This window comes from Aulonocara sp. 'chitande type north' Nkhata Bay, linkage group LG12 (assembly GCF_057382095.1).
Source record: "Aulonocara sp. 'chitande type north' Nkhata Bay isolate Kocher_YH1m ecotype deep benthic linkage group LG12, A_spYH_male_GT1.1, whole genome shotgun sequence".
Taxonomy (NCBI): domain Eukaryota; kingdom Metazoa; phylum Chordata; class Actinopteri; order Cichliformes; family Cichlidae; genus Aulonocara; species Aulonocara sp. 'chitande type north' Nkhata Bay.
In genome coordinates this window covers 8,557,819-8,583,008 of record NC_141355.1, presented here as the reverse complement: position 1 = coordinate 8,583,008, position 25,190 = coordinate 8,557,819, and the positions used below count along the sequence as shown (strand labels likewise).

Genomic DNA, 25,190 nt, shown 5'->3' with positions numbered 1-25,190 from the left:
GACAAATGTGACCACATAAAGGGCAAAGATTAGCTTTGCATTGTGAGACTGAAATATTAATGCAGTGTTGATGAAGAACAGGAAGCTTTGTTTCTGCCACTGGAAAAAAAAACAACTTTTTTTGTTGTTATGTAAAACTTTTGGGTTAGTATTTCGAAATTATAACATCTCGAAACAAGTTTCCATATTGTAGCAAGTGAGAGGAAGCAGTTTCTTTAATGCCTGAAAATAAGAGTGATGTTTATGGATGGACTAATGAAAATCATTTAATTTAATTCTGCTTTTTTTTTTTTCTCTTTGTGATGTCACCAATTCCTGCAGTAATGAGAGGGCTTGATTACACAGTATGAGAAGGTTATTTTCTCACATAGTCAGTTTTGTTTGTTTCCAGTTCAGCTTCTTTCCTGAAAACGTCTCCTTCTTCATTAACATATTTTAAGCTCATGTTACTACATCTACAGTTAAAAGAGTTCAACAGTTGCTTGAATAAAAAACAAACAAATAAATTGCCAAACCTCGTCTGAAAGTCGAGCAGCTCATTATTAATCTTCTCGATGCAGATGTCAGCCCAGAGGATATCATAGTAGCCATTAACTGTATCGATGACATTGTTGTAAAGGCCGTACAACTTCTGCAGCAGAGCCAGTTGCTTCCTAATCTCCAATAGCTGAGGATGCTGGGTAACAGGAAGTCCAAAGAGCTCTTCGCCTCCCGTGTAAGTGATGTACTTCCTGAACAGGTTGTCAAATCGATTCTGAAGAGGAGAAGAGCTACGATTAGGTACAGCTTACGCTCTGATGGACTTTAAAACATTACACATTTGAGGTAAAACATTTGCAATTATCTGAGTATAATTTATACAGAATAAAAAATCTGTCTTTTGCTAACCATGAAATAGAAACTGTAACAGTATAATAATAGTAATAATAATAATAAAAATATAATAGCTCTTTTAACATCAGTTTCAAGTAACTACTTTTCTGAGGCATCAGGTCAATGCAGGATCTAAATATTTACTAACTGACAGAGAGACAAAATAATTAATCACTAACCAACCTGGAACATGATCAGCCGGTCACTGGCATCTTGGGGTGCAAGTCCCACAACCATGGGACCATCCTTAAACAGAGAGGGAAAAGTGTCATTTTAGTAGCTATTATTAAAACTAACCTTAACTGTAATTAACTGAGCATTTATTTGTTGAATTAAAATAAAAAGTTTAATTGAAACAGAGCAAACAGCCATAGATACTTTACCTTTTCATAATCTTGATAAAAGTGTTGGCAGTCTTCCAGAAAGGTCTCCACATTGCTGACCAGTTCTTCTCTGAAGTTTGGCTGCAAGGCGACCAGCTCGTTCTGCACCTCTGTGCTCCGGGACAAGAGCTTTTCCCAAGTGTAGCGCAGAGTATCCACTTTTTCAGCCTCCTCTTTAGCCACTGACAGTTCATACTTATGGAGCATGGCATAGGACTCCTGTGAGGAAAAATAAGATACTAAGTCTTCCACCTGACAAAAACTAGAATGTGCAAATGTGTAATTATTTCTTTCTGAGCTTCTTGTACAGACTCATAAAGTCAAACAGCTAAAAATGTCTCTTTCCCACTGTGTGTATTTGTGTGTATAAAAAGAGCTTCGATAAATATGTGATGCTGTGGTTTACCTCTATGGGCCCAACTTGAAAATCAATAGATATCTGGTGCTCTCTGATCTCCTTCAGTGCGGCCATGGCAATACGAATATCATCCAGGTCTTTGATCTGTCGATTCAGTTTCTTTCCTGCTTCATCTACAAAAGCAAAAATGTGCTCCATCTCTGAGCGACATTTCCTGTTACAGTAAAGTCCGTAGTCCACCATCCAATTCTTGATTTCAGCAGAGAGGGACATCTTTAAGGGTGCTGGCAGGAAGTAATATGAGCATGCAGAGAGCATCATTTAACTTGCTGAAAATCTCAAAAATCTCATTCATGCCGGTTTTAAATTTGTAACTTAATAAGACCTGTGAATAGCGCCAAGGCTCCTACAGCAATATACTCTGGTTCAGAGTTTACTTCCAGCTCTAGATCTCGATAGAAAAGAATCTGGCTCTCAAACTCCGATAACAAGGGACTCCCCTCGATAAATCTGTTCAAAACACAAACAAAAATAGCACTAGTGCGATGTCAGATAAGCAGATTTATATAGAAACCATACATTTCAACGTACTTCCTCATGGTCTCTTCACGGTCTTTCCTCCAGATGTGATGGTAACGGCTAAAGTGATGTAGAGCGGTCACCACTTCCTGCACATTAATATCAACAGGAGAATATGAAATGAAGTGCACTTATAGAAAAATAAAAGACATTTATATTCATTAAATATACAGAAATATAGATGAAAATATCTGTTGTAAATGTGGGATAAAGAAATATAAAAAGTGTATGGCATGATTTAATAAAAGACAGCTAAGTTTGGATTAGTTTCATATAAAAAATAGCTTAATTAAGTGCCATGTACCTTTTTACTGGAGGTGATAGAGGTGCTAAGTACAGAGATTAGCTTGGCTATTTCCTTGTTCTCAGACACACTCTTGTAGTAATTTCTGGCTTGGAACGGGATGGCCTGGATCATAGAAGCTGACATGTCTGAGGTACTGCCATCTGAAAATGACAGAATTTCACAGAAAACACATTGAGCAGAAATGATGGACATTATTCTTCCAAATATTAACTTCTGGGCTTTTAAAATAATTATATGTTACAGGTCTTTTTACAAGAGAACATGTTAATAATGGAATTACTTCCATTTAGTTTTTCTCTCTCTGTATATATAATTTCTAAAAGTAAAATGTGCTTTTCATAGTGGAAATTGATTATCCCTGCCGCTTTCTAATTAAATATGTATTTAATTTGCATTAAATATGAAATTCTTGAATATTTTCCTCCCCAAGCAATATTATGTGTTTCTGCCCCTGGTCAGATATTTGCTTGCTCTGCTGAGCTGTAAAATCGAGTTGTAATTGTATGCTGAAAACAGCAAATCTTAAAATTTTAAAAATGAGTGAGCTGACACAGTTGGGAGCTGTTGAAGGTCTGAGGTTAAGCTATGAAAGTGATAATGTTCTCTATTACCAGCCAAGCTTCTGTATGTTGTTGCTCCGTCCTCTGTTTCGCTCTCAGAGCTGTCTTGTTTCAGTGCTGCCATTCGCCTTTCATTCATTTGTCTCTGGAAAGGGGAATGTAAAACCTCCGGGTTTATTTAGTACACTGCTGGACCACGACAATATTAGTTTAAAAAGAGCAGTTCTAACAGTTTATTACAGTTATCAAGCTAAATGTCACAAATTGATTTTTCCTTTATTCACCTTAGATATACTTTCTTTGCTCCACTGGCTGACTCCTTTGCTGACACTGACTACACACTCTACAGCGCGGTTTAGAGCCTGTTGAACCTCCTCCAAAGCTGGAACCATGACAATGTTAGGGATGGAAAGGGTCATGTTTACTCTGAAGATTGCATGGTGATCGCTGCTTTTGCCATGGCTGGTTGGGTCACTTGCAGCTTCAGAGGGAGAGAAGGGTAACACACATAAAGTATTGGAATAGACATTTTATGAGCTTATTTTAAATATTTTAGGCCTTTACAGAAATATAGCAAACAATTAAACAAGACGCACCAGAGAAGTGTATGAGCGAGGACGTATGTATGCGCTTGCGCAACATCTCAAGGGTGTTGCGTGTCACTTTGAGCAAGGCATCCACATTACGGTGGTTGAAGTAGGACAGCAGCTCCTGGGCTTCCTGCTCCATCACTTCCATCAAGTCCCTCTTCTTCTTCCTCCTCACCAACGGAGAAGAAGGACCAACACTAGCAGAACGTAGCAGCGTGTTTCTGGAGAAGAGACGCTCGTCATCACCTAAGAAGGTGACACGTTTACAGTCAATACGAACACCTTCAGCAACACTTCACCTTGAATAAATCAGCATTATAATAAAAGTAAAAACAACAAGGTCCTAAAAAAGGTAATCCCCTTTCCTTTAAAAACCTTTGAACTGCCTTTTTTAACTTGTCTCTTACAGCATTGAATCATAATTATCACACTGTATTGTGTTTGATCGTGAAAGGAAACTGTCAGCATACCTTCACTGTCATTGTGGTCTATGGTCTTGCTCTCTGTGCAGCTTTCTTCCTCAAACTTCTCCACCTCCTCTCTCTGATTGTGGTCAAACTCTAGCAGCATGTTGATCAGTTCATTAGCTGCCTCCTCCACCAGTGAGCTCTTCATGTTCACTTTCTGGGCTTGTCTTATGCAAAGGTCCTAGACACATGCAGATATACAGTTCAGTTCAATGTAATTAATCTTTAGAATAAGAAATAATGTTTAAATACAGAAAAAAGTATTTTAAATGTGTGAGAATTACCAAAACCACTTAATAAATATTGATAGCATCTTTCAGATGTCTGCATAGTTACACAGACTTAGTAGAGCAACAATAACCCAGCGGATACTTTTATTTTATTTGTCTTCGTTTACCCTGGTGGTTTGAACAAACTCCTCACAGGTCACAGGCTCATCCTCTGGCAGGACACACAGGTTGGATATGCTCATCTCCTGCAGTACTGCTTCTATTCTAAACTCCACCAGGTCATTCACTCTGTCCATCAGCAACTCAAGATCAGCTAAACAGACAAAAAAAAACCACACAAAAGAGAAAGGGAGGGACACAAACCCACCAAAAATAAGGGAAAGAGGGAAAAATCAAGGGGAACTTGTTATGCGTTTGAACAAAGGAGAGAACAGTGATAAACAGACAATTCAGTATAAAAAAAGACAATGTGTAGAGAGAGAAAGAATCTATTGAATATATGAGTGTTACTTGTGAGAAAGCCACCTATGCAATAAATCCATTAATCACACGCAGCCAGTGCTGAGTTGCAGGAATGTCTCGTGTCAGCGTGTACAGGATCGATCTCGTTACATTTTTTGCTTACCCAACACTTTGTCGACGCGGTCGAGATACTTGTCAATATTCAGAGATGTCCAGTTGAGGGAGGTCAAACCCGGTTGTATAGCCTCATCCACCTGTCAAGTAAGTCATGTATGGTATGATGATGGTGATGCACTTTGTAAGCAACCTGCTGTGACAGTCAGTCTCATACCTGTCACCAGTTTAATGCTTAGAAAAGATTCATGACGAAACCAAGCAACAATAAAAAAGGATCTAACATTTTTTTGTGTGTTCTTCTGACTTACTAGAGACAACTGAAAATAAAAACATAAAATCAAATGAAATCAAATAAAATGAGTCCTATTTTGAACTTTTATGTAATCACATGACGCTCGATCATGGGATGCTGGGTTGGACTGAAATGCAGGACTTTGCAGAGAAATATAAAATCAAAACAAAGCTTTATTAGCTAGCACTGGCAAACATAATTTAGCTAACTGGAGCGCGCACAACATGAAGGATTTGACATCGACATGATAAAGAACAGAGGGAAACCATCCATCCTTAGACTACGATGACTGAGAACCTTCACAGACACATCCATCCATCCATTTTCTTACCCTTATCCGGGGCTGGGTCTTGGGGCAGCAGCCTAAGTAGAGAAGCTGAGACCTCCCTCTCCCCAGTCACCTCCTCCACTACCCAAAGCTCATGACCACAGGTGAGGGTAGGGACAAAAACTAACTTTGAGTCAAGCTCAGTTGCTTTGATCTCTTGCCCAAGATGTTGATTTTTTTTATTTTTACCAAAGTTCATTTTTTGGGTTAAATAAAAAACACTTTTTTGGACTTTAACCTGTGCCTGACTGTCCTTTACTGTTCGGTCAATCACTCTAGGATTCCCAATCCCAGCCGGCCACCTCGCACCAAGGGCGCGTCTCCAGGAGACTAGTTCCAGAGCCCAAGCCATTCACATCCACCATATCTAGCCGCTACCTCTCAACACTCACACACTAACTCAGGCTCCTTCTCCATGAGAGAGGTGACATTCCATGTCCCAATTGCTAGTTTTGGTAGCCGAGGGTCGGTCCACTTACCTTAGCTACATGTGGCATGGCCAGCTGTTCAAAGACACTCTGAATCTTGGCACGCACTCTAGTGTTCTCGCTCAACATCAGCTGAAATGAGATAGATGCATGTTGGAGCATTTTTGCAATCACACAAAAGGGATGAACTGAATTTTTCAGTTGACAATAAAATGGGTTTTTGTCGATTTTAGTCATTTTAAAAAATCTGTGTGGAATTTAAACACAATTCCAGGATGTTTTATACTCCTACAGGGAGTGCAGAATTATTAGGCAAGTTGTATTTTTGAGGAATAATTTTATTATTGAACAACAACCATGTTCTCAATGAACCCAAAAAACTCATTAATATCAAAGCTGAATGTTTTTGGAAGTAGTTTTTAGTTTGTTTTTAGTTTTAGCTATTTTAGGGGGATATCTGTGTGTGCAGGTGACTATTACTGTGCATAATTATTAGGCAACTTAACAAAAAACAAATATATACCCATTTCAATTATTTATTTTTACCAGTGAAACCAATATAACATCTCCACATTCACAAATATACATTTCTGACATTCAAAAACAAAACAAAAACAAATCAGTGACCAATATAGCCACCTTTCTTTGCAAGGACACTCAAAAGCCTGCCATCCATGGATTCTGTCAGTGTTTTGATCTGTTCACCATCAACATTGCGTGCAGCAGCAACCACAGCCTCCCAGACACTGTTCAGAGAGGTGTACTGTTTTCCCTCCTTGTAAATCTCACATTTGATGATGGACCACAGGTTCTCAATGGGGTTCAGATCAGGTGAACAAGGAGGCCATGTCATTAGTTTTTCTTCTTTTATACCCTTTCTTGCAGCCACGCTGTGGAGTACTTGGACGCGTGTGATGGAGCATTGTCCTGCATGAAAATCATGTTTTTCTTGAAGGATGCAGACTTCTTCCTGTACCACTGCTTGAAGAAGGTGTCTTCCAGAAACTGGCAGTAGGACTGGGAGTTGAGCTTGACTCCATCCTCAACCCGAAAAGGCCCCACAAGCTCATCTTTGATGATACCAGCCCAAACCAGTACTCCACCTCCACCTTGCTGGCGTCTGAGTCGGACTGGAGCTCTCTGCCCTTTACCAATCCAGCCACGGGCCCATCCATCTGGCCCATCAAGACTCACTTTCATTTCATCAGTCCATAAAACCTTAGAAAAATCAGTCGTGAGATATTTCTTGGCCCAGTCTTGACGTTTCAGCTTGTGTGTCTTGTTCAGTGGTGGTCGTCTTTCAGCCTATCTTACCTTGGCCATGTCTCTGAGTATTGCACACCTTGTGCTTTTGGGCACTCCAGTGATGTTGCAGCTCTGAAATATGGCCAAACTGGTGGCAAGTGGCATCTTGGCAGCTGCACGCTTGACTTTTCTCAGTTCATGGGCAGTTATTTTGCGCCTTGGTTTTTCCACACGCTTCTTGCGACCCTGTTGACTATTTTGAATGAAACGCTCGATTGTTCGATGATCACGCTTCAGAAGCTTTGCAATTTTGAGACTGCTGCATCCCTCTGCAAGATATCTCACTATTTTTGACTTTTCTGTGCCTGTCAAGTCCTTCTTTTGACCCATTTTGCCAAAGGAAAGGACGTTGCCTAATAATTATGCACACCTGATATAGGGTGTTGATGTCATTAGACCACACCCCTTCTCATTACAGGGATGCACATCACCTAATATGCTTAATTGGTAGTAGGCTTTCGAGCCTATACAGCTTGGAGTAAGACAACATGCATGAAGAGGATGATGTGGACAAAATACTCATTTGCCTAATAATTCTGCACTCCCTGTAGTTACATGCAGCTTTGATCATTTGGTTGTTCACTGTATGCATTTTTGAAATTTTAGCTACAACTGTGTGCTATGCTCACCTGTATTCTATTGTAGTGTTTCTTAAAGACGTCCTGTTTTTGCAGCAGTAGAAGAGCAAAGGGAGGGATTGCCAAATTCATCTTTGTCATGCAGTTCACCTCTCTGATCTGCGTCAGAATCTCTGGGTCAAAGTTCACAAATAACTCGCCAGTTTCTGGAGATCTGACCAGAAGAGAGGCTTGCAGGCCAACTTTGGCATCCTCCATCTGCGTTGAGGTGTTTAGTGAGGTTTATGTGAAGAGATGCAGGGAAAATGTGTGAATAAGAGGGGAGAAAAGATGTTCATTCAGTTTGTGTTTCAGATCCTCAAACTAATTTTAATATTAGACAAAGATAACCCAAGTATGGACAAAATGTAGTTTTTTCCAGCAAGAACTGCAATGATTCTTTTATCTCGCTGTAGAAGAACTTTGCCTCTTTCTTGTTTACAGAATTGTTTTAATTCAGCCACACTAGAAGGTTTTCAAGGACAAGTCATGGCAAAACACCTCAATCTGATTTAACTCCAGACTTTGACCGGGCCACTCCAAACCCTTCATTTTGTTTATTTATTTATTTGTCATTTCCACTTTATTTGTCAGTGACCAAGCAAAAACAGAACCTCTGTAGAGAAAGGATGCATTGTACCAGATTTAGCTGCTAGCTTGTTTTCATCTGCAGCTCCTGAGACGTTGAGACATTCATAGGTGGACTTCCTGGTGTTTTTCACATCTGTTGTCCTGCTACATAACCCAATTACACTTCAGTTTGTGCCACTTCAAGGCACAAACTGATGGCCAGACATTGTCCTTCAGGAGCTGGTGTGATATTGCTTTTATGAAATGCTGCATTAGTTTTGTGCTGGATGTCACTCTCATCAGTCCACAAAATATATCGGGGAGCATTAAGATGTTTTTTGGCAGATCTGAGTTTGGCAACAGTGGGACTGATTTGATGAAAGAGTTTTCATAGTTGACAGTTTAGTTTTTACAATGGGGTTTAGTGTTTTAGCAATTCAGAAAAACTCTAATACACCTGTGCTTTTCCCAGCAACTGAGGCTTTTACCCTGCACAGTTTAAGGTATGATAAAGCACTGACCTTATAAATGGCACAAAATACACATTTTAGCTGGGAGCTGGTCATTCACAGGGGAAAGGCTCCATTGTACAACAACAACAACAGTAGTAATAGTAATAATAAATTATTATTAGTCAGGCAAGTATATCATATACCAAACATGCTTCCAAACTAATGACATTTTTTGCATTCTTCACATCAGGTCAAAATGTACTTTTTTTTAAAAAGTGACTGGCACTGCGGAAATGGATCTACAGCACCACTTAAGAAATTTTAATGAACTTCTAACAACTTATTTACAGCTTGAAATACGTGTATGACATTTATTACACACAGATTCAGTGAACCCAATCCAAAGAGGAAGTCTGGAAGTCCGCCATTTTGAATGTAAAATGACATTTTGGCACAGTTTTAGTGTTTTCCAGGCATCGCTGGTTTACACATTCGCCTGCAAAGTGAGAGGTCACTGGTTAAATTCCATTTGGTTACTTCAGGAACTTTTTGGGGTTACTTCAGAAAGGGACATCTTCGTCAAAGCCATGTTTGTGGTGGAATTTTGATCATTTATCACTGGACATAAGATTTTCATCTCTAAAAATGTATTTTGTCCAGTCTGTCCCAAACTTCACACTTTTGATGACAGTCTGGCGACGACTACATGCCAATATCTGGTCACACATGGTGCCACAGTTCTCATATAACATTTTAATCAAGACTACCCCACTGTGATTGAAGCATTTCTTGCAAAACAATCATAACCAAACAAAACCTTTCCTGTTCTATAAATGAACAGTAGGACAAAATGATTACTAGTCATTGCGGAAAGCACAATTAATGTTTTTGTTTACATCGTTGGAACGAGGAAAAATTCCCCCACCACAAAAACAGAAATACTCATGAAAGCAACCTGTAGTGCAAACACGAGGGCTGAATTTATTACTTCCTGCACTAGAAACCTGCCGATGTTGCTGATATGGATAGATCACCAGTCTTCCTTGTCTTTATCTTATTATCTCCTGTTGAGATGTCGCAGCAGAAAATGCAGCCTGGCCTGTTGAAACATTGTTTTTTTTTAGTGTTTCAACTGAAAAAATAGAATGCCTTTGATCCAAATGGAATGCATCTTGTGAAAAAAGGTGACATCTTGTGACATCACAAGATGATGACATAGATCCTTTGTTATGTCATCATCTTGCTGAGAGAAAAAACCCTTAAGTAGGAGCTTTGCTCTGTTAAACTTTAATGCTCAACGGACCTTGACCTGACAGCAAGCAAACCCTTTTTGGAGAGTTTTGAGAGAATTTTACTTAGCAATTCACCGACCAAGCCGACACATTTCACCATGTCAGCTCACCCATCCTTCAGCTCAAATGAGCTTGGATTAGTTAAAGGGAGCATTTTGGGAAAGCACTACAAGGTAGAGGCTTTCCTTGGAGAAGGGGGCTTTGGTATTGTAGCCAAATGTCGTGATACCATGACTAACCGAGCTGTGGCTATTAAAGTGAACAAGAGCCGCCCTGATATTCTGCAACAGGCGAAATTGGAAATTTTCATCCTGGAGCAGCTGCGAAGGTTGGATTCAGATGCCGCCAACATTGTTCAATGGAACGGCTTTTTTCACGACGGAGAGCGGGTTTGCCTGAAATTTGAACTCCTTGATCAATGCCTGAGGGACTACATATGGGACCGGAAAAACCACTGTCTCCCCATAAGCGAAGTCAGGCCAATTTTAGGTCAACTGACAAATGCTCTGTCCCACCTGGGTTCTGTGGGAATGGTGCACGCTGACCTCAAACCTGGAAACATCATGGTTGTAAACCGCCATGAGTCTCCCATCAAAGTCAAACTTATAGACTTTGGCCTCGCATGTCCTGCGTCTGCAGTGATGCCTGGTGACCGTGTGGGGACGGTTGGTTATTGTGCACCTGAGGTTATGCTTGGCCTTCCTTACAATGAAGCAATTGACATGTGGTCTCTGGGGCTGGTAGCTGTGGAGCTTGCTACAGGGCTGCCACTCTACCCTGGAAATGAAGACTATGATGTTTTGAAATTCATCATAGAGACTCAGGGTCAGCCACCAGATCATGTTCTAGACTCTGGCGTCTACACTGAAGACTATTTCATTGAAGACAAAGACAAGCAACAGCGCTGGACATTTAAGACTGACCAACAATTTCAGTATGAGACAGGATATGAGTCCCTGGAGACAAGATGCATAAAACTGACGCGTCTGGATGACCTTGAACAAATAATAATGTTTAGACGAGGACCAGAAGCTGGCCAACGCTTATTTGTCAGCTTAATTAAACAGATGTTGGCCTTGGATGCACACCAGCGGATAACACCCTCGGAGGTTCTCCGGCATCCCTTTTTCAGCCCTAAGAGTTCCCTGTGCATTGACATGAGTGCTGAAATATCACAAAACCCTGTGGTCTTTCAGCACCCTTCAAACTTGGAAAGCAAGAGATCACAGAAAATCAACTGCAGTTTTCAAAACTCGGTTGAATTTTCTCAGCAAGTATTCGTCCACACATCAGCCAGTCCATCATTCAGCTCAGATGAGCTTGAATTAGTTAAAGGGAGCATTTTGGGAAAGCACTACAAGGTAGAGGCTTTCCTCGGAGAAGGGGGCTTTGGTATTGTAGCCAAATGTCGCGACACAACAACCAACCAAGCTGTTGCCATTAAAGTCAACAAGAGCGACCCTGATATTCTGCAACAGGCACATGTGGAAATTTTCATCTTGGAGCAGCTGCGAAGGTTGGATCCAGATGCCGCCAACATTGTTCAATGGAACGGCTTTTTCCACGACGGACAGCGGGTTTGCCTGAAATTTGAACTCCTTGATCAATGCCTGTGGGACTACATAGGGGACCGGAATAAACAGGGTCTCCCCATAAGCGAAGTCAGGCCAATTTTAGGTCAAATCACAAATGCTCTGTCCCACCTGAGTTCTGTGGGAATAGTGCACGCTGACCTCAAACCTGGAAACATCATGGTTGTAAACCGCCATGAGTCTCCCATCAAAGTCAAACTTATAGACTTTGGCCTCGCATGTCCTGCGTCTGCAGTGATACCTGGTGACTTTGTGGGGACGGTTGGTTACTGTGCACCTGAGGTTATGCTTGGCCTTCCTTACAATGAAGCAAGTGACATGTGGTCTCTGGGGCTGGTGGCTGTGGAGCTTGCTACAGGGCTGCCACTCTACCCTTCGGAGAATGACTATGATTATCTGAAATTCATCATAGAGACTCAGGGTCAGCCACCAGATCATGTGCTAGACTCTGGCGTGTACACTGAAAACTATTTCATTGGAGACAAATACAAGCAACAGCGCTGGACATTTAAGACGGAAGAACAATATAAAGGCTCTGTTCCAGGGACAGGACATGAATCCCTGGAGACAAGATACATAATACTTACACGTCTGGATGACCTTGAACAGCTAATGATGTTTAGACGAGGACCAGAAGCTGGCCAACGCTTATTTGTCAGCCTAATTAAACAGATGTTGGCCTTGGATGCACACCAGCGGATAACACCCTCTCAGGTTCTCCGGCATCCCTTTTTCAGCCCTGGCCTCTCTAAAAGGTTCCCATGTATCAACATTGAAAGACCATACTGAATCAGTCTCCAGCATGGCATCTTCCACCCTGGACAAAAGTGATAAAAATACAAACTGGGGTTGGAAAATGACATTAACAGCAAATTACAATGCAAAAATTAATTAAGCTGCTCCAAAAATGATCACTTTGGCTTCTTTTTTTTAAATTTTCACTCCCCCCACCCCAACCAGTCGTGGCAGAGGGCTGTCCCTTCCTGAGCCTGGCTCTGTTGAAGGTTTCTTCCTTTTTAAAGGGAGTTTTTCCTTCCCACTGTCGCTAAATGCTTGCTCATAGGGAAATCTTCTGATTGTTGGAGTGGCCAAAACTCTAGGGGAAGTAGCAATTCTTGTGAAAATTTAAAAAAAAAAGCCTACCAATCTTCAAAGCGCAGCAGCGGACACCTTACCATCACATCAGTCCTTCAATCAGACCTAAAACACCACCTTTACAGAAATAAATTCCATACAAATTGGAAATAAATTGCGTAATAATTGTTGTTTTTGATTGTTTATAAATATATAGAGCTACCCTTCAGCCTCCTAGTAGACATACCTGTGTTATGAATGTGAAACTCCTCTGATTTTCAGAAAAGTTGACCTCTGACCTTGAAGTCAAGGTCATTGAGATTTAAGCTTCACAGAGATTTTCAGTAGATGCAACCATGGTATTGACTTGAAAATTCTACACTATCAAAGACTTAGGTGCCCACAGCACCTCGCCATATACAAAAGATTTTTCTATTCATTTATGTATTATTAGTTTATTTATTTCTTCATCCCGCTCTCTCTCTTTTTTTTAATTCACCTTTCTGTTGCGATGCTCTGGACATTTCTAAACCCCACAAGTTCAGCCTCAATTTTCAACCCAATTTTCCTATACTTTCACTTGAACACGTCCAGCCTTCACCTCTCACCGGTCCTCGTCCCCTCTTCTCACAGCTTCCTGTGTGGCCTCCCAAATCAAACACAGGCCCAAATCAGCCGTTTCTTCTTCTCTGTTCATTCTCTCTTCATCTTTTCAGTCTTTTCTTGGCGGTTAACTCCCAGCATGGCAAATATGAACTCAGACAGTCCAATGCAGTGCTTTCACACAGTCATGTCACTGGTACTCTTTCCAGCTTGTAATTCAGAGCACATGTTCCATTAACATACATGCTGCTGGACCCTTCAGTGTTTTAGGTCAGTTGTACTGTCTTCTGCCTGCTGTTAATTCTTCAAATCTACGGTGTTGTTCTGTCTGTTTTCTGTCTTCATCAGGAGATTGACTGTCCTTTAAGCTTCTTCTCAGGATAAGGGCAGGATGAGAGGTGAAGCTGTAAAATTTCAGCCAAAGCCTGGCCTGTTTGTCGTTCCAATTATGTTAATCTATCATTTTGCCGCTGTACTCATCTGAGGTTGAGCCAAGTCCATGGGCACCTGTATTAACACACTAAGACATTTATTTAATATCATTTTCATTACTATTTCTTAGCACTTTCACTCTCTAATTCCTCTGTTTTCCTTTTGAAACGTCTCTCACAAGCTCACAAGCTATATTCAGACTTCCTGCTTCACTTCCTGCCAGACACACACACACACACACACACACACTCTTCACTTTACTGGATTTTCATCCGTTTCTACAGCCTAATCAAGCTCTTATTTTATGTTCACACTCTATATACCCTCTGTAACTCTACTAATTCTAATATAAAAAGAATGCACCCTCAGTACAGAAAAACAGAAAAGTCAGTGATGTACAAATGTAGCAAAAATAGGAAACATTAGAACTGTAAATGTTTTCTTCCTTGTCTGCAGATTAACAGTCCACAGGTTGGGTGCTTGCACTCTGATTCGTTCCCTGGAGATGAAGGAGAGAGAGCTCAGAGGACAGCAAGATGGAGGAGTGAAGGAGAAGGTGATGCAGCTCAGTGTCCAATCAGGAGTGAGCAGTTCTTTCACCACCTTCATTGCTGTCAACAAAGACAACAGAGAGGCGATCCAAGGACCTCTGCACCGCAGACATATTCTACCACCCTGTGAGGTTTGTTTAAAGCAAACAAAGCAATACCATGAAACTGTTAACAGCAGGATGTCAGAGTCAATAGAGAGGACTCAAAAGAGCAACTTCAAATCAAACTATTTATGTAGTAGGTGTTTCTTTGCCAATGTCTTTCCCCTGCATTAGAAAGTAATAAGCCAGATGGAAGTACAACACACATCTATGCATTTCTATAAAAACTGACCTGCCCTGAACTTATAATCTCTCTCTCTCTCTCTTTGTTTTTCCTTAAAGTGATGGCTGTCCATTCGTCCTGTAAAAGTTGTAAATATAAACCTGAATGAATGGGAGTAGAAACTGTGTGTGCGCATAAAGACATGCTTGTGTCGCTGAGATTGAACAGATTTATGTATGTTCACGTAGCCAAGTGATAATCATATATAATAATCACTGAATAGTAATAATGTTATTGAACAGGTTAAACATTTAGATATCACAAAAAGTTGCAAAAAAGCAAAAAAAAAACCCCACACACAGCTGTGAAGTCAGCTGCACATGAATAACATTAGTACAATGACAACTTTAATCAGAGTGAGTTCAGAAGATCCAAAAGTGGGACACTAAAAACAAGCTAGTGAAAGCAAAAAGTGACTTTGAAAAATTTATTTCATAGAATTAAAGCACTGATAGGAAAAAAAACTAAACATGAGAAGAATGGCAATCCTGCAGCGACCAATCAAAGAAGACTGTAATGGCTGCATTGTAAAGAAGTGAGTGAAGAAAGCTGATTTTTTTTTAGTTTTTCTGAGATATGCAGAGTTTTAACGAACAATTTGAACACTATTATTCATTTACATTATTTGTTCTCAACAGAGATGGGCAGTAATGCGTTACAAGTAACGTGTTACTGTAATCCGATTACAGGCACTTGCCCTGGTGGCCATTCTTTCAGTGGGCATTTCTCAACAACAACTACAAACACTAGTGAAGTGAATGGGCATTTAATTAAATAATGAAACATTTAATTCAATAATTAATGGCATATTTAATTCATTCATTTTGTCACTCCTGGCCCTCCACACCTCACTGCCATGATTGTTTGTGTAGTTATTGGATTCTAAAACTACTAGAATAGAATAGAAAACACATAAGATGCAGTCTCTGTTTTTTCTTCACCTTATTAATTTGAACTGAACTGAAATAAATCCGTTCTTTTCTGTATGGTAATGACTAGGACCTGTCCCAGCTGTCTCTGGTGGATTCAGTATTGTCTCCAATGTTTCTGATAACTTCCAGTTTGGGAAGTTTCCCATGCAGGTGAGGAATGCAGTGACTGACAGACTACCCCTCCTTCATTTAGGACCCATGCCAAACACTGAGTAAAGACTTCCTTGCATTAAACCTGCATAGCTGTTTTCACATTTATAACAAATCACCTAAGTGACCGGCAGTGATCGTATAGTGCTCTGAGTTGTTGCCTAAACAAGCCCTCTTCAAATCGGAGTTACAGCAGAGAGAATATGGCACTGAAGCAATGATGACAGCTTTAATAACCTATTTTATCTTCAATTATTCTTGTATGAAATTCTCTTAAAGTAGCAACTGAATTTCAACCAACTCAGCTAGCTCTGCATATTTTATTTCCTCTGTTAAAATAAAATGTGGCGGAGCCCAGCTGTAATTGTACCTTGCATTAATATGGTGTATTATTGATGGTGACACAGCACTGCTTAGCATGTCGTCCTGAATCTCAGGTGTGCCAATGACCTGTGCAGTATATGAGGCACTAAAATCCTGGTGGATTTCTGGGATACGAACAGGACGGAGTCATGTGAGCTCTATCAATATTGCACCACTTATGTCTCAGACCTGTATTTATGTATTTATGCACTGAAATCGCGCTGTAATATCCAGTTAACTGTCCACATTTGTACTCTGTTTTTCCATTTATTATATTTTTTTTCATTAATTTGTCTGAAAAAAGATCCACGTAGTAACCAAAGAGAGACTAAATCAATGGTCTCTAATAGCAGCCAAATTATAAGAGCTTTCATTAGTGATGGTGAGATGAAGCCTTGTGATGAACTGAAGCTTTCCATCCAACTGGTCGACTCATGGTTCGAAGCATTGTGACGATTCATTGGCTCTACTGCGCCATCAAGTGGACGATTAAAGTCAGACAGGCTCAATGATTATAATGATGTGATGTGTAAACCTCTAAACTTACAGTTTTTTCTGAATGCTTAAACCCTAACTGTGATTCCTGTAGCACAATCTCTAAAACTATTCAGACTTATAGCAAAACCACTCACTGAGTTTGCAAAACTAAAAGCACATAAACTGCTTTGCACTCAGTTTGCAATTTTGTAACACACACTTTGCAAAACGGTAGGCACAATTCACTGCACAACACTCAATTACCAAATTTCCAACACACTCCTAGCAAAAGTATACACATGTATGGCTATCATTAACACTAATTTGCCAACTGTCTGGCACACTTTCACATGTGAAAACTTTTTTAGATAATTAGTTCACTTTGCAATCAGCCTAAGCACTATAATACAGGTAAGCTGTGTGTGCGGAGTACAATGGAGGGAGCAGAAAGAGTGAGAAGTAGAGGAGGCCGAGGAAGAGGACGTGGAGGTGAAGAAGTAGGATGAAGAGGATGACAAGGACAAGGAGGAGCAAGAGGAAGACGAGGAGGGGGGAGAGGAAGATGAGGAGGGGGGAGAGGAAGGGTAGGAAGAGTAAGAAATAGAATTGCTGATGACAATAGTGGACCATGTAATCAACCATGTAATCAACCGTGGAATGACCCTGAGGGTAGCTGGCCAACGGGTCCAGCCTAACTCGAGCCGCTACACTGTAGCAAGTACCATAAGGACATCTTGAAATGAGAATCAGTTAGTACAGTCACTTCGCACAAAGATTTGTAGCACTGCCATATGCCAATGAGAAACACACCAATACCATTGATGTAAAAATACTGAAATTGTTACTTTACAGAATTGCTAGATGACCAGATGCTGGGGGCAGAGGAAGCATGTTCACTGCAGACCAAGTAACCCATATAGTCATTATGGCGATTGCAAATAATCCTATACTTGGAAATGAACACTTGTGTTTGTTTTGATGTGTTTCAAGTACACCAGTACTTGAAGTTTGGATCCCTCTATGCTTATGGATCTATGACAGAAGTATGAGCTCAAACTGACATAGCCTACCTTGTGCACAGAGAAAGCAAAAGCCAGATGTGTTTTGTATTCATACCATCAGTGTGCAGTTGGCGCATTGTGTGCTTAGTAGATGATGGCTTGTGTGTACTGTTTGATACGGAAACACCATTTTTACGAAGGTGTGAAGAGTTAATCTAGCTGTGTTTGCTTTTGCAAGAGAACTACAATGTTTTGATGATTGGGTGACAGGTTTTCTTATTTGTGTGAAGAGTTTTGCAAAATTAGCCAATAGTTACAAAAAATGTGCTTAGGCATTCAGAAAAAACTGTAATAAACTAAAAGACAGAAATCAGATTATAAGATCTGTGGTGTTGTTGATTTATATTATGGTACTTATCATTTGTGATATTTATTACTGTGTGCATACTTTATTAGGAGAGATGAGATTAAATGTTGTCAGACAAATATTCTCTTCCTTGCTGGTTCCATTGAAGGAGAAATGTTCAAGTAAGTATGTAACTGGGACGTAATCCAATTCCACAACACAATGTGACGGGGAATCAGCTGTGTTTTGCTGCCCAATTTATTTAGAATCTGGTGCAAACCGGCGAGCCAGTTCCTGAATCAGTCACGTGGTACGGACTGCCCGCGAGGCCTCGAACATCACTGCATACGTAATCAAAGCAAGCCTCGATACGCGCTTTACAAAACTACCACGAGATTACCCGACACACGCTTCAAAGCTTCGACACACAGGAGACATCACTACTGCACACAGCCTTCACACGACAACAGGTGCACCACACTGCTAAGTGTGTTTTGTGTTTAGAGTTTTGCTAAATGGGAGACTGAGCTTTGAATAGTGTTTAAGATTTTGGCAACAGTGGGACTGATTTGATGAAAGAGTTTTCATAGTTGACAGTTTAGTTTTTACAATGGGGTTTAGTGTTTTAGCAATTCAGAAAAACTCTAATACACCTGTGCTTTTCCCAGCAACTGAGGCTTTTACCCTGCACAGTTTAAGGTATGATAAAGCACTGACCTTATAAATGGCACAAAATACACATTTTAGCTGGGAGCTGGTCATTCACAGGGGAAAGGCTCCATTGTACAACAACAACAACAGTAGTAATAGTAATAATAAATTATTATTAGTCAGGCAAGTATATCATATACCAAACATGCTTCCAAACTAATGACATTTTTTGCATTCTTCACATCAGGTCAAAATGTACTTTTTTTTAAAAAGTGACTGGCACTGCGGAAATGGATCTACAGCACCACTTAAGAAATTTTAATGAACTTCTAACAACTTATTTACAGCTTGAAATACGTGTATGACATTTATTACACACAGATTCAGTGAACCCAATCCAAAGAGGAAGTCTGGAAGTCCGCCATTTTGAATGTAAAATGACATTTTGGCACAGTTTTAGTGTTTTCCAGGCATCGCTGGTTTACACATTCGCCTGCAAAGTGAGAGGTCACTGGTTAAATTCCATTTGGTTACTTCAGGAACTTTTTGGGGTTACTTCAGAAAGGGACATCTTCGTCAAAGCCATGTTTGTGGTGGAATTTTGATCATTTATCACTGGACATAAGATTTTCATCTCTAAAAATGTATTTTGTCCAGTCTGTCCCAAACTTCACACTTTTGATGACAGTCTGGCGACGACTACATGCCAATATCTGGTCACACATGGTGCCACAGTTCTCATATAACATTTTAATCAAGACTACCCCACTGTGATTGAAGCATTTCTTGCAAAACAATCATAACCAAACAAAACCTTTCCTGTTCTATAAATGAACAGTAGGACAAAATGATTACTAGTCATTGCGGAAAGCACAATTAATGTTTTTGTTTACATCGTTGGAACGAGGAAAAATTCCCCCACCACAAAAACAGAAATACTCATGAAAGCAACCTGTAGTGCAAACACGAGGGCTGAATTTATTACTTCCTGCACTAGAAACCTGCCGATGTTGCTGATATGGATAGATCACCAGTCTTCCTTGTCTTTATCTTATTATCTCCTGTTGAGATGTCGCAGCAGAAAATGCAGCCTGGCCTGTTGAAACATTGTTTTTTTTTAGTGTTTCAACTGAAAAAATAGAATGCCTTTGATCCAAATGGAATGCATCTTGTGAAAAAAGGTGACATCTTGTGACATCACAAGATGATGACATAGATCCTTTGTTATGTCATCATCTTGCTGAGAGAAAAAACCCTTAAGTAGGAGCTTTGCTCTGTTAAACTTTAATGCTCAACGGACCTTGACCTGACAGCAAGCAAACCCTTTTTGGAGAGTTTTGAGAGAATTTTACTTAGCAATTCACCGACCAAGCCGACACATTTCACCATGTCAGCTCACCCATCCTTCAGCTCAAATGAGCTTGGATTAGTTAAAGGGAGCATTTTGGGAAAGCACTACAAGGTAGAGGCTTTCCTCGGAGAAGGGGGCTTTGGTATTGTAGCCAAATGTCGTGATACCATGACTAACCGAGCTGTGGCTATTAAAGTGAACAAGAGCCGCCCTGATATTCTGCAACAGGCGAAATTGGAAATTTTCATCCTGGAGCAGCTGCGAAGGTTGGATTCAGATGCCGCCAACATTGTTCAATGGGACGGCTTTTTTCACGACGGAGAGCGGGTTTGCCTGAAATTTGAACTCCTTGATCAATGCCTGAGGGACTACATATGGGACCGGAAAAACCACTGTCTCCCCATAAGCGAAGTCAGGCCAATTTTAGGTCAACTGACAAATGCTCTGTCCCACCTGGGTTCTGTGGGAATGGTGCACGCTGACCTCAAACCTGGAAACATCATGGTTGTAAACCGCCATGAGTCTCCCATCAAAGTCAAACTTATAGACTTTGGCCTCGCATGTCCTGCGTCTGCAGTGATGCCTGGTGACCGTGTGGGGACGGTTGGTTATTGTGCACCTGAGGTTATGCTTGGCCTTCCTTACAATGAAGCAATTGACATGTGGTCTCTGGGGCTGGTAGCTGTGGAGCTTGCTACAGGGCTGCCACTCTACCCTGGAAATGAAGACTATGATGTTTTGAAATTCATCATAGAGACTCAGGGTCAGCCACCAGATCATGTTCTAGACTCTGGCGTCTACACTGAAGACTATTTCATTGAAGACAAAGACAAGCAACAGCGCTGGACATTTAAGACTGACCAACAATTTCAGTATGAGACAGGATATGAGTCCCTGGAGACAAGATGCATAAAACTGACGCGTCTGGATGACCTTGAACAAATAATAATGTTTAGACGAGGACCAGAAGCTGGCCAACGCTTATTTGTCAGCTTAATTAAACAGATGTTGGCCTTGGATGCACACCAGCGGATAACACCCTCGGAGGTTCTCCGGCATCCCTTTTTCAGCCCTAAGAGTTCCCTGTGCATTGACATGAGTGCTGAAATATCACAAAACCCTGTGGTCTTTCAGCACCCTTCAAACTTGGAAAGCAAGAGATCACAGAAAATCAACTGCAGTTTTCAAAACTCGGTTGAATTTTCTCAGCAAGTATTCGTCCACACATCAGCCAGTCCATCATTCAGCTCAGATGAGCTTGAATTAGTTAAAGGGAGCATTTTGGGAAAGCACTACAAGGTAGAGGCTTTCCTCGGAGAAGGGGGCTTTGGTATTGTAGCCAAATGTCGCGACACAACAACCAACCAAGCTGTTGCCATTAAAGTCAACAAGAGCGACCCTGATATTCTGCAACAGGCACATGTGGAAATTTTCATCTTGGAGCAGCTGCGAAGGTTGGATCCAGATGCCGCCAACATTGTTCAATGGAACGGCTTTTTCCACGACGGACAGCGGGTTTGCCTGAAATTTGAACTCCTTGATCAATGCCTGTGGGACTACATAGGGGACCGGAATAAACAGGGTCTCCCCATAAGCGAAGTCAGGCCAATTTTAGGTCAAATCACAAATGCTCTGTCCCACCTGAGTTCTGTGGGAATAGTGCACGCTGACCTCAAACCTGGAAACATCATGGTTGTAAACCGCCATGAGTCTCCCATCAAAGTCAAACTTATAGACTTTGGCCTCGCATGTCCTGCGTCTGCAGTGATACCTGGTGACTTTGTGGGGACGGTTGGTTACTGTGCACCTGAGGTTATGCTTGGCCTTCCTTACAATGAAGCAAGTGACATGTGGTCTCTGGGGCTGGTGGCTGTGGAGCTTGCTACAGGGCTGCCACTCTACCCTTCGGAGAATGACTATGATTATCTGAAATTCATCATAGAGACTCAGGGTCAGCCACCAGATCATGTGCTAGACTCTGGCGTGTACACTGAAAACTATTTCATTGGAGACAAATACAAGCAACAGCGCTGGACATTTAAGACGGAAGAACAATATAAAGACTCTGTTCCAGGGACAGGACATGAATCCCTGGAGACAAGATACATAATACTTACACGTCTGGATGACCTTGAACAGCTAATGATGTTTAGACGAGGACCAGAAGCTGGCCAACGCTTATTTGTCAGCCTAATTAAACAGATGTTGGCCTTGGATGCACACCAGCGGATAACACCCTCTCAGGTTCTCCGGCATCCCTTTTTCAGCCCTGGCCTCTCTAAAAGGTTCCCATGTATCAACATTGAAAGACCATACTGAATCAGTCTCCAGCATGGCATCTTCCACCCTGGACAAAAGTGATAAAAATACAAACTGGGGTTGGAAAATGACATTAACAGCAAATTACAATGCAAAAATTAATTAAGCTGCTCCAAAAATGATCACTTTGGCTTCTTTTTTTTTAATTTTCACTCCCCCCACCCCAACCAGTCGTGGCAGAGGGCTGTCCCTTCCTGAGCCTGGCTCTGTTGAAGGTTTCTTCCTTTTTAAAGGGAGTTTTTCCTTCCCACTGTCGCTAAATGCTTGCTCATAGGGAAATCTTCTGATTGTTGGAGTGGCCAAAACTCTAGGGGAAGTAGCAATTCTTGTGAAAATTAAAAAAAAAAAGCCTACCAATCTTCAAAGCGCAGCAGTGGACACCTTACCATCACATCAGTCCTTCAATCAGACCTAAAACACCACCTTTACAGAAATAAATTCCATACAAATTGGAAATAAATTGCGTAATAATTGTTGTTTTTGATTGTTTATAAATATATAGAGCTACCCTTCAGCCTCCTAGTAGACATACCTGTGTTATGAATGTGAAACTCCTCTGATTTTCAGAAAAGTTGACCTCTGACCTTGAAGTCAAGGTCATTGAGATTTAAGCTTCACAGAGATTTTCAGTAGATGCAACCATGGTATTGACTTGAAAATTCTACACTATCAAAGACTTAGGTGCCCACAGCACCTCGCCATATACAAAAGATTTTTCTATTCATTTATGTATTATTAGTTTATTTATTTCTTCATCCCGCTCTCTCTCTTTTTTTTAATTCACCTTTCTGTTGCGATGCTCTGGACATTTCTAAACCCCACAAGTTCAGCCTCAATTTTCAACCCAATTTTCCTATACTTTCACTTGAACACGTCCAGCCTTCACCTCTCACCGGTCCTCGTCCCCTCTTCTCACAGCTTCCTGTGTGGCCTCCCAAATCAAACACAGGCCCAAATCAGCCGTTTCTTCTTCTCTGTTCATTCTCTCTTCATCTTTTCAGTCTTTTCTTGGCGGTTAACTCCCAGCATGGCAAATATGAACTCAGACAGTCCAATGCAGTGCTTTCACACAGTCATGTCACTGGTACACTTTCCAGCTTGTAATTCAGAGCACATGTTCCATTAACATACATGCTGCTGGACCCTTCAGTGTTTTAGGTCAGTTGTACTGTCTTCTGCCTGCTGTTAATTCTTCAAATCTACGGTGTTGTTCTGTCTGTTTTCTGTCTTCATCAGGAGATTGACTGTCCTTTAAGCTTCTTCTCAGGATAAGGGCAGGATGAGAGGTGAAGCTGTAAAATTTCAGCCAAAGCCTGGCCTGTTTGTCGTTCCAATTATGTTAATCTATCATTTTGCCGCTGTACTCATCTGAGGTTGAGCCAAGTCCATGGGCACCTGTATTAACACACTAAGACATTTATTTAATATCATTTTCATTACTATTTCTTAGCACTTTCACTCTCTAATTCCTCTGTTTTCCTTTTGAAACGTCTCTCACAAGCTCACAAGCTATATTCAGACTTCCTGCTTCACTTCCTGCCAGACACACACACACACACACACACACACTCTTCACTTTACTGGATTTTCATCCGTTTCTACAGCCTAATCAAGCTCTTATTTTATGTTCACACTCTATATACCCTCTGTAACTCTACTAATTCTAATATAAAAAGAATGCACCCTCAGTACAGAAAAACAGAAAAGTCAGTGATGCACAAATGTAGCAAAAATAGGAAACATTAGAACTGTAAATGTTTTCTTCCTTGTCTGCAGATTAACAGTCCACAGGTTGGGTGCTTGCACTCTGATTCGTTCCCTGGAGATGAAGGAGAGAGAGCTCAGAGGACAGCAAGATGGAGGAGTGAAGGAGAAGGTGATGCAGCTCAGTGTCCAATCAGGAGTGAGCAGTTCTTTCACCACCTTCATTGCTGTCAACAAAGACAACAGAGAGGCGATCCAAGGACCTCTGCACCGCAGACATATTCTACCACCCTGTGAGGTTTGTTTAAAGCAAACAAAGCAATACCATGAAACTGTTAACAGCAGGATGTCAGAGTCAATAGAGAGGACTCAAAAGAGCAACTTCAAATCAAACTATTTATGTAGTAGGTGTTTCTTTGCCAATGTCTTTCCCCTGCATTAGAAAGTAATAAGCCAGATGGAAGTACAACACACATCTATGCATTTCTATAAAAACTGACCTGCCCTGAACTTATAATCTCTCTCTCTCTCTCTTTGTTTTTCCTTAAAGTGATGGCTGTCCATTCGTCCTGTAAAAGTTGTAAATATAAACCTGAATGAATGGGAGTAGAAACTGTGTGTGCGCATAAAGACATGCTTGTGTCGCTGAGATTGAACAGATTTATGTATGTTCACGTAGCCAAGTGATAATCATATATAATAATCACTGAATAGTAATAATGTTATTGAACAGGTTAAACATTTAGATATCACAAAAAGTTGCAAAAAAGCAAAAAAAAAAACCCACACACAGCTGTGAAGTCAGCTGCACATGAATAACATTAGTACAATGACAACTTTAATCAGAGTGAGTTCAGAAGATCCAAAAGTGGGACACTAAAAACAAGCTAGTGAAAGCAAAAAGTGACTTTGAAAAATTTATTTCATAGAATTAAAGCACTGATAGGAAAAAAAACTAAACATGAGAAGAATGGCAATCCTGCAGCGACCAATCAAAGAAGACTGTAATGGCTGCATTGTAAAGAAGTGAGTGAAGAAAGCTGATTTTTTTTTAGTTTTTCTGAGATATGCAGAGTTTTAACGAACAATTTGAACACTATTATTCATTTA

At 40.7% G+C, this 25,190-nt stretch overlaps 2 protein-coding genes and 2 pseudogenes across 2 annotated transcripts in view; 2 read left to right on the top strand and 2 right to left on the bottom strand.

Moving 5' to 3' along the window:
- LOC147316904 (dynein axonemal heavy chain 5-like) overlaps positions 1-4,842 on the bottom strand; it is a 70,966-nt gene extending 66,124 nt beyond the window's left edge. Inside the window, exons 1-12 of the mRNA XM_086313443.1 lie at positions 4,515-4,842; positions 4,121-4,298; positions 3,653-3,896; positions 3,345-3,534; positions 3,112-3,205; positions 2,498-2,616; positions 2,206-2,282; positions 2,000-2,124; positions 1,663-1,898; positions 1,257-1,475; positions 1,057-1,119; positions 516-754 (exon numbers count right to left, since the gene is read on the bottom strand). Coding sequence (XP_086169569.1) covers positions 516-754; positions 1,057-1,119; positions 1,257-1,475; positions 1,663-1,898; positions 2,000-2,124; positions 2,206-2,282; positions 2,498-2,616; positions 3,112-3,205; positions 3,345-3,534; positions 3,653-3,896; positions 4,121-4,298; positions 4,515-4,643 — 1,913 coding nt within the window. The 5' untranslated portion in view covers positions 4,644-4,842. The remainder of the gene's footprint in view (positions 1-515; positions 755-1,056; positions 1,120-1,256; positions 1,476-1,662; positions 1,899-1,999; positions 2,125-2,205; positions 2,283-2,497; positions 2,617-3,111; positions 3,206-3,344; positions 3,535-3,652; positions 3,897-4,120; positions 4,299-4,514) is intronic.
- A 113-nt stretch (positions 4,843-4,955) lies between these two features.
- Positions 4,956-8,115, bottom strand: LOC147316903 (dynein axonemal heavy chain 5-like). The gene is made up of 3 exons (XM_086313063.1): positions 7,909-8,115; positions 6,026-6,106; positions 4,956-5,063 (listed from the first exon to the last, which is right to left on the bottom strand). Exons 1-3 carry the CDS (start codon positions 8,113-8,115, stop codon positions 4,956-4,958), a joined length of 396 nt encoding a protein of 131 aa, XP_086169189.1.
- A 1,831-nt stretch (positions 8,116-9,946) lies between these two features.
- LOC147316902 (uncharacterized) lies at positions 9,947-14,238 on the top strand (annotated as a pseudogene).
- A 5,492-nt stretch (positions 14,239-19,730) lies between these two features.
- LOC147316901 (uncharacterized) lies at positions 19,731-23,543 on the top strand (annotated as a pseudogene).
- The last annotated feature ends 1,647 nt before the right edge of the window (positions 23,544-25,190 follow it).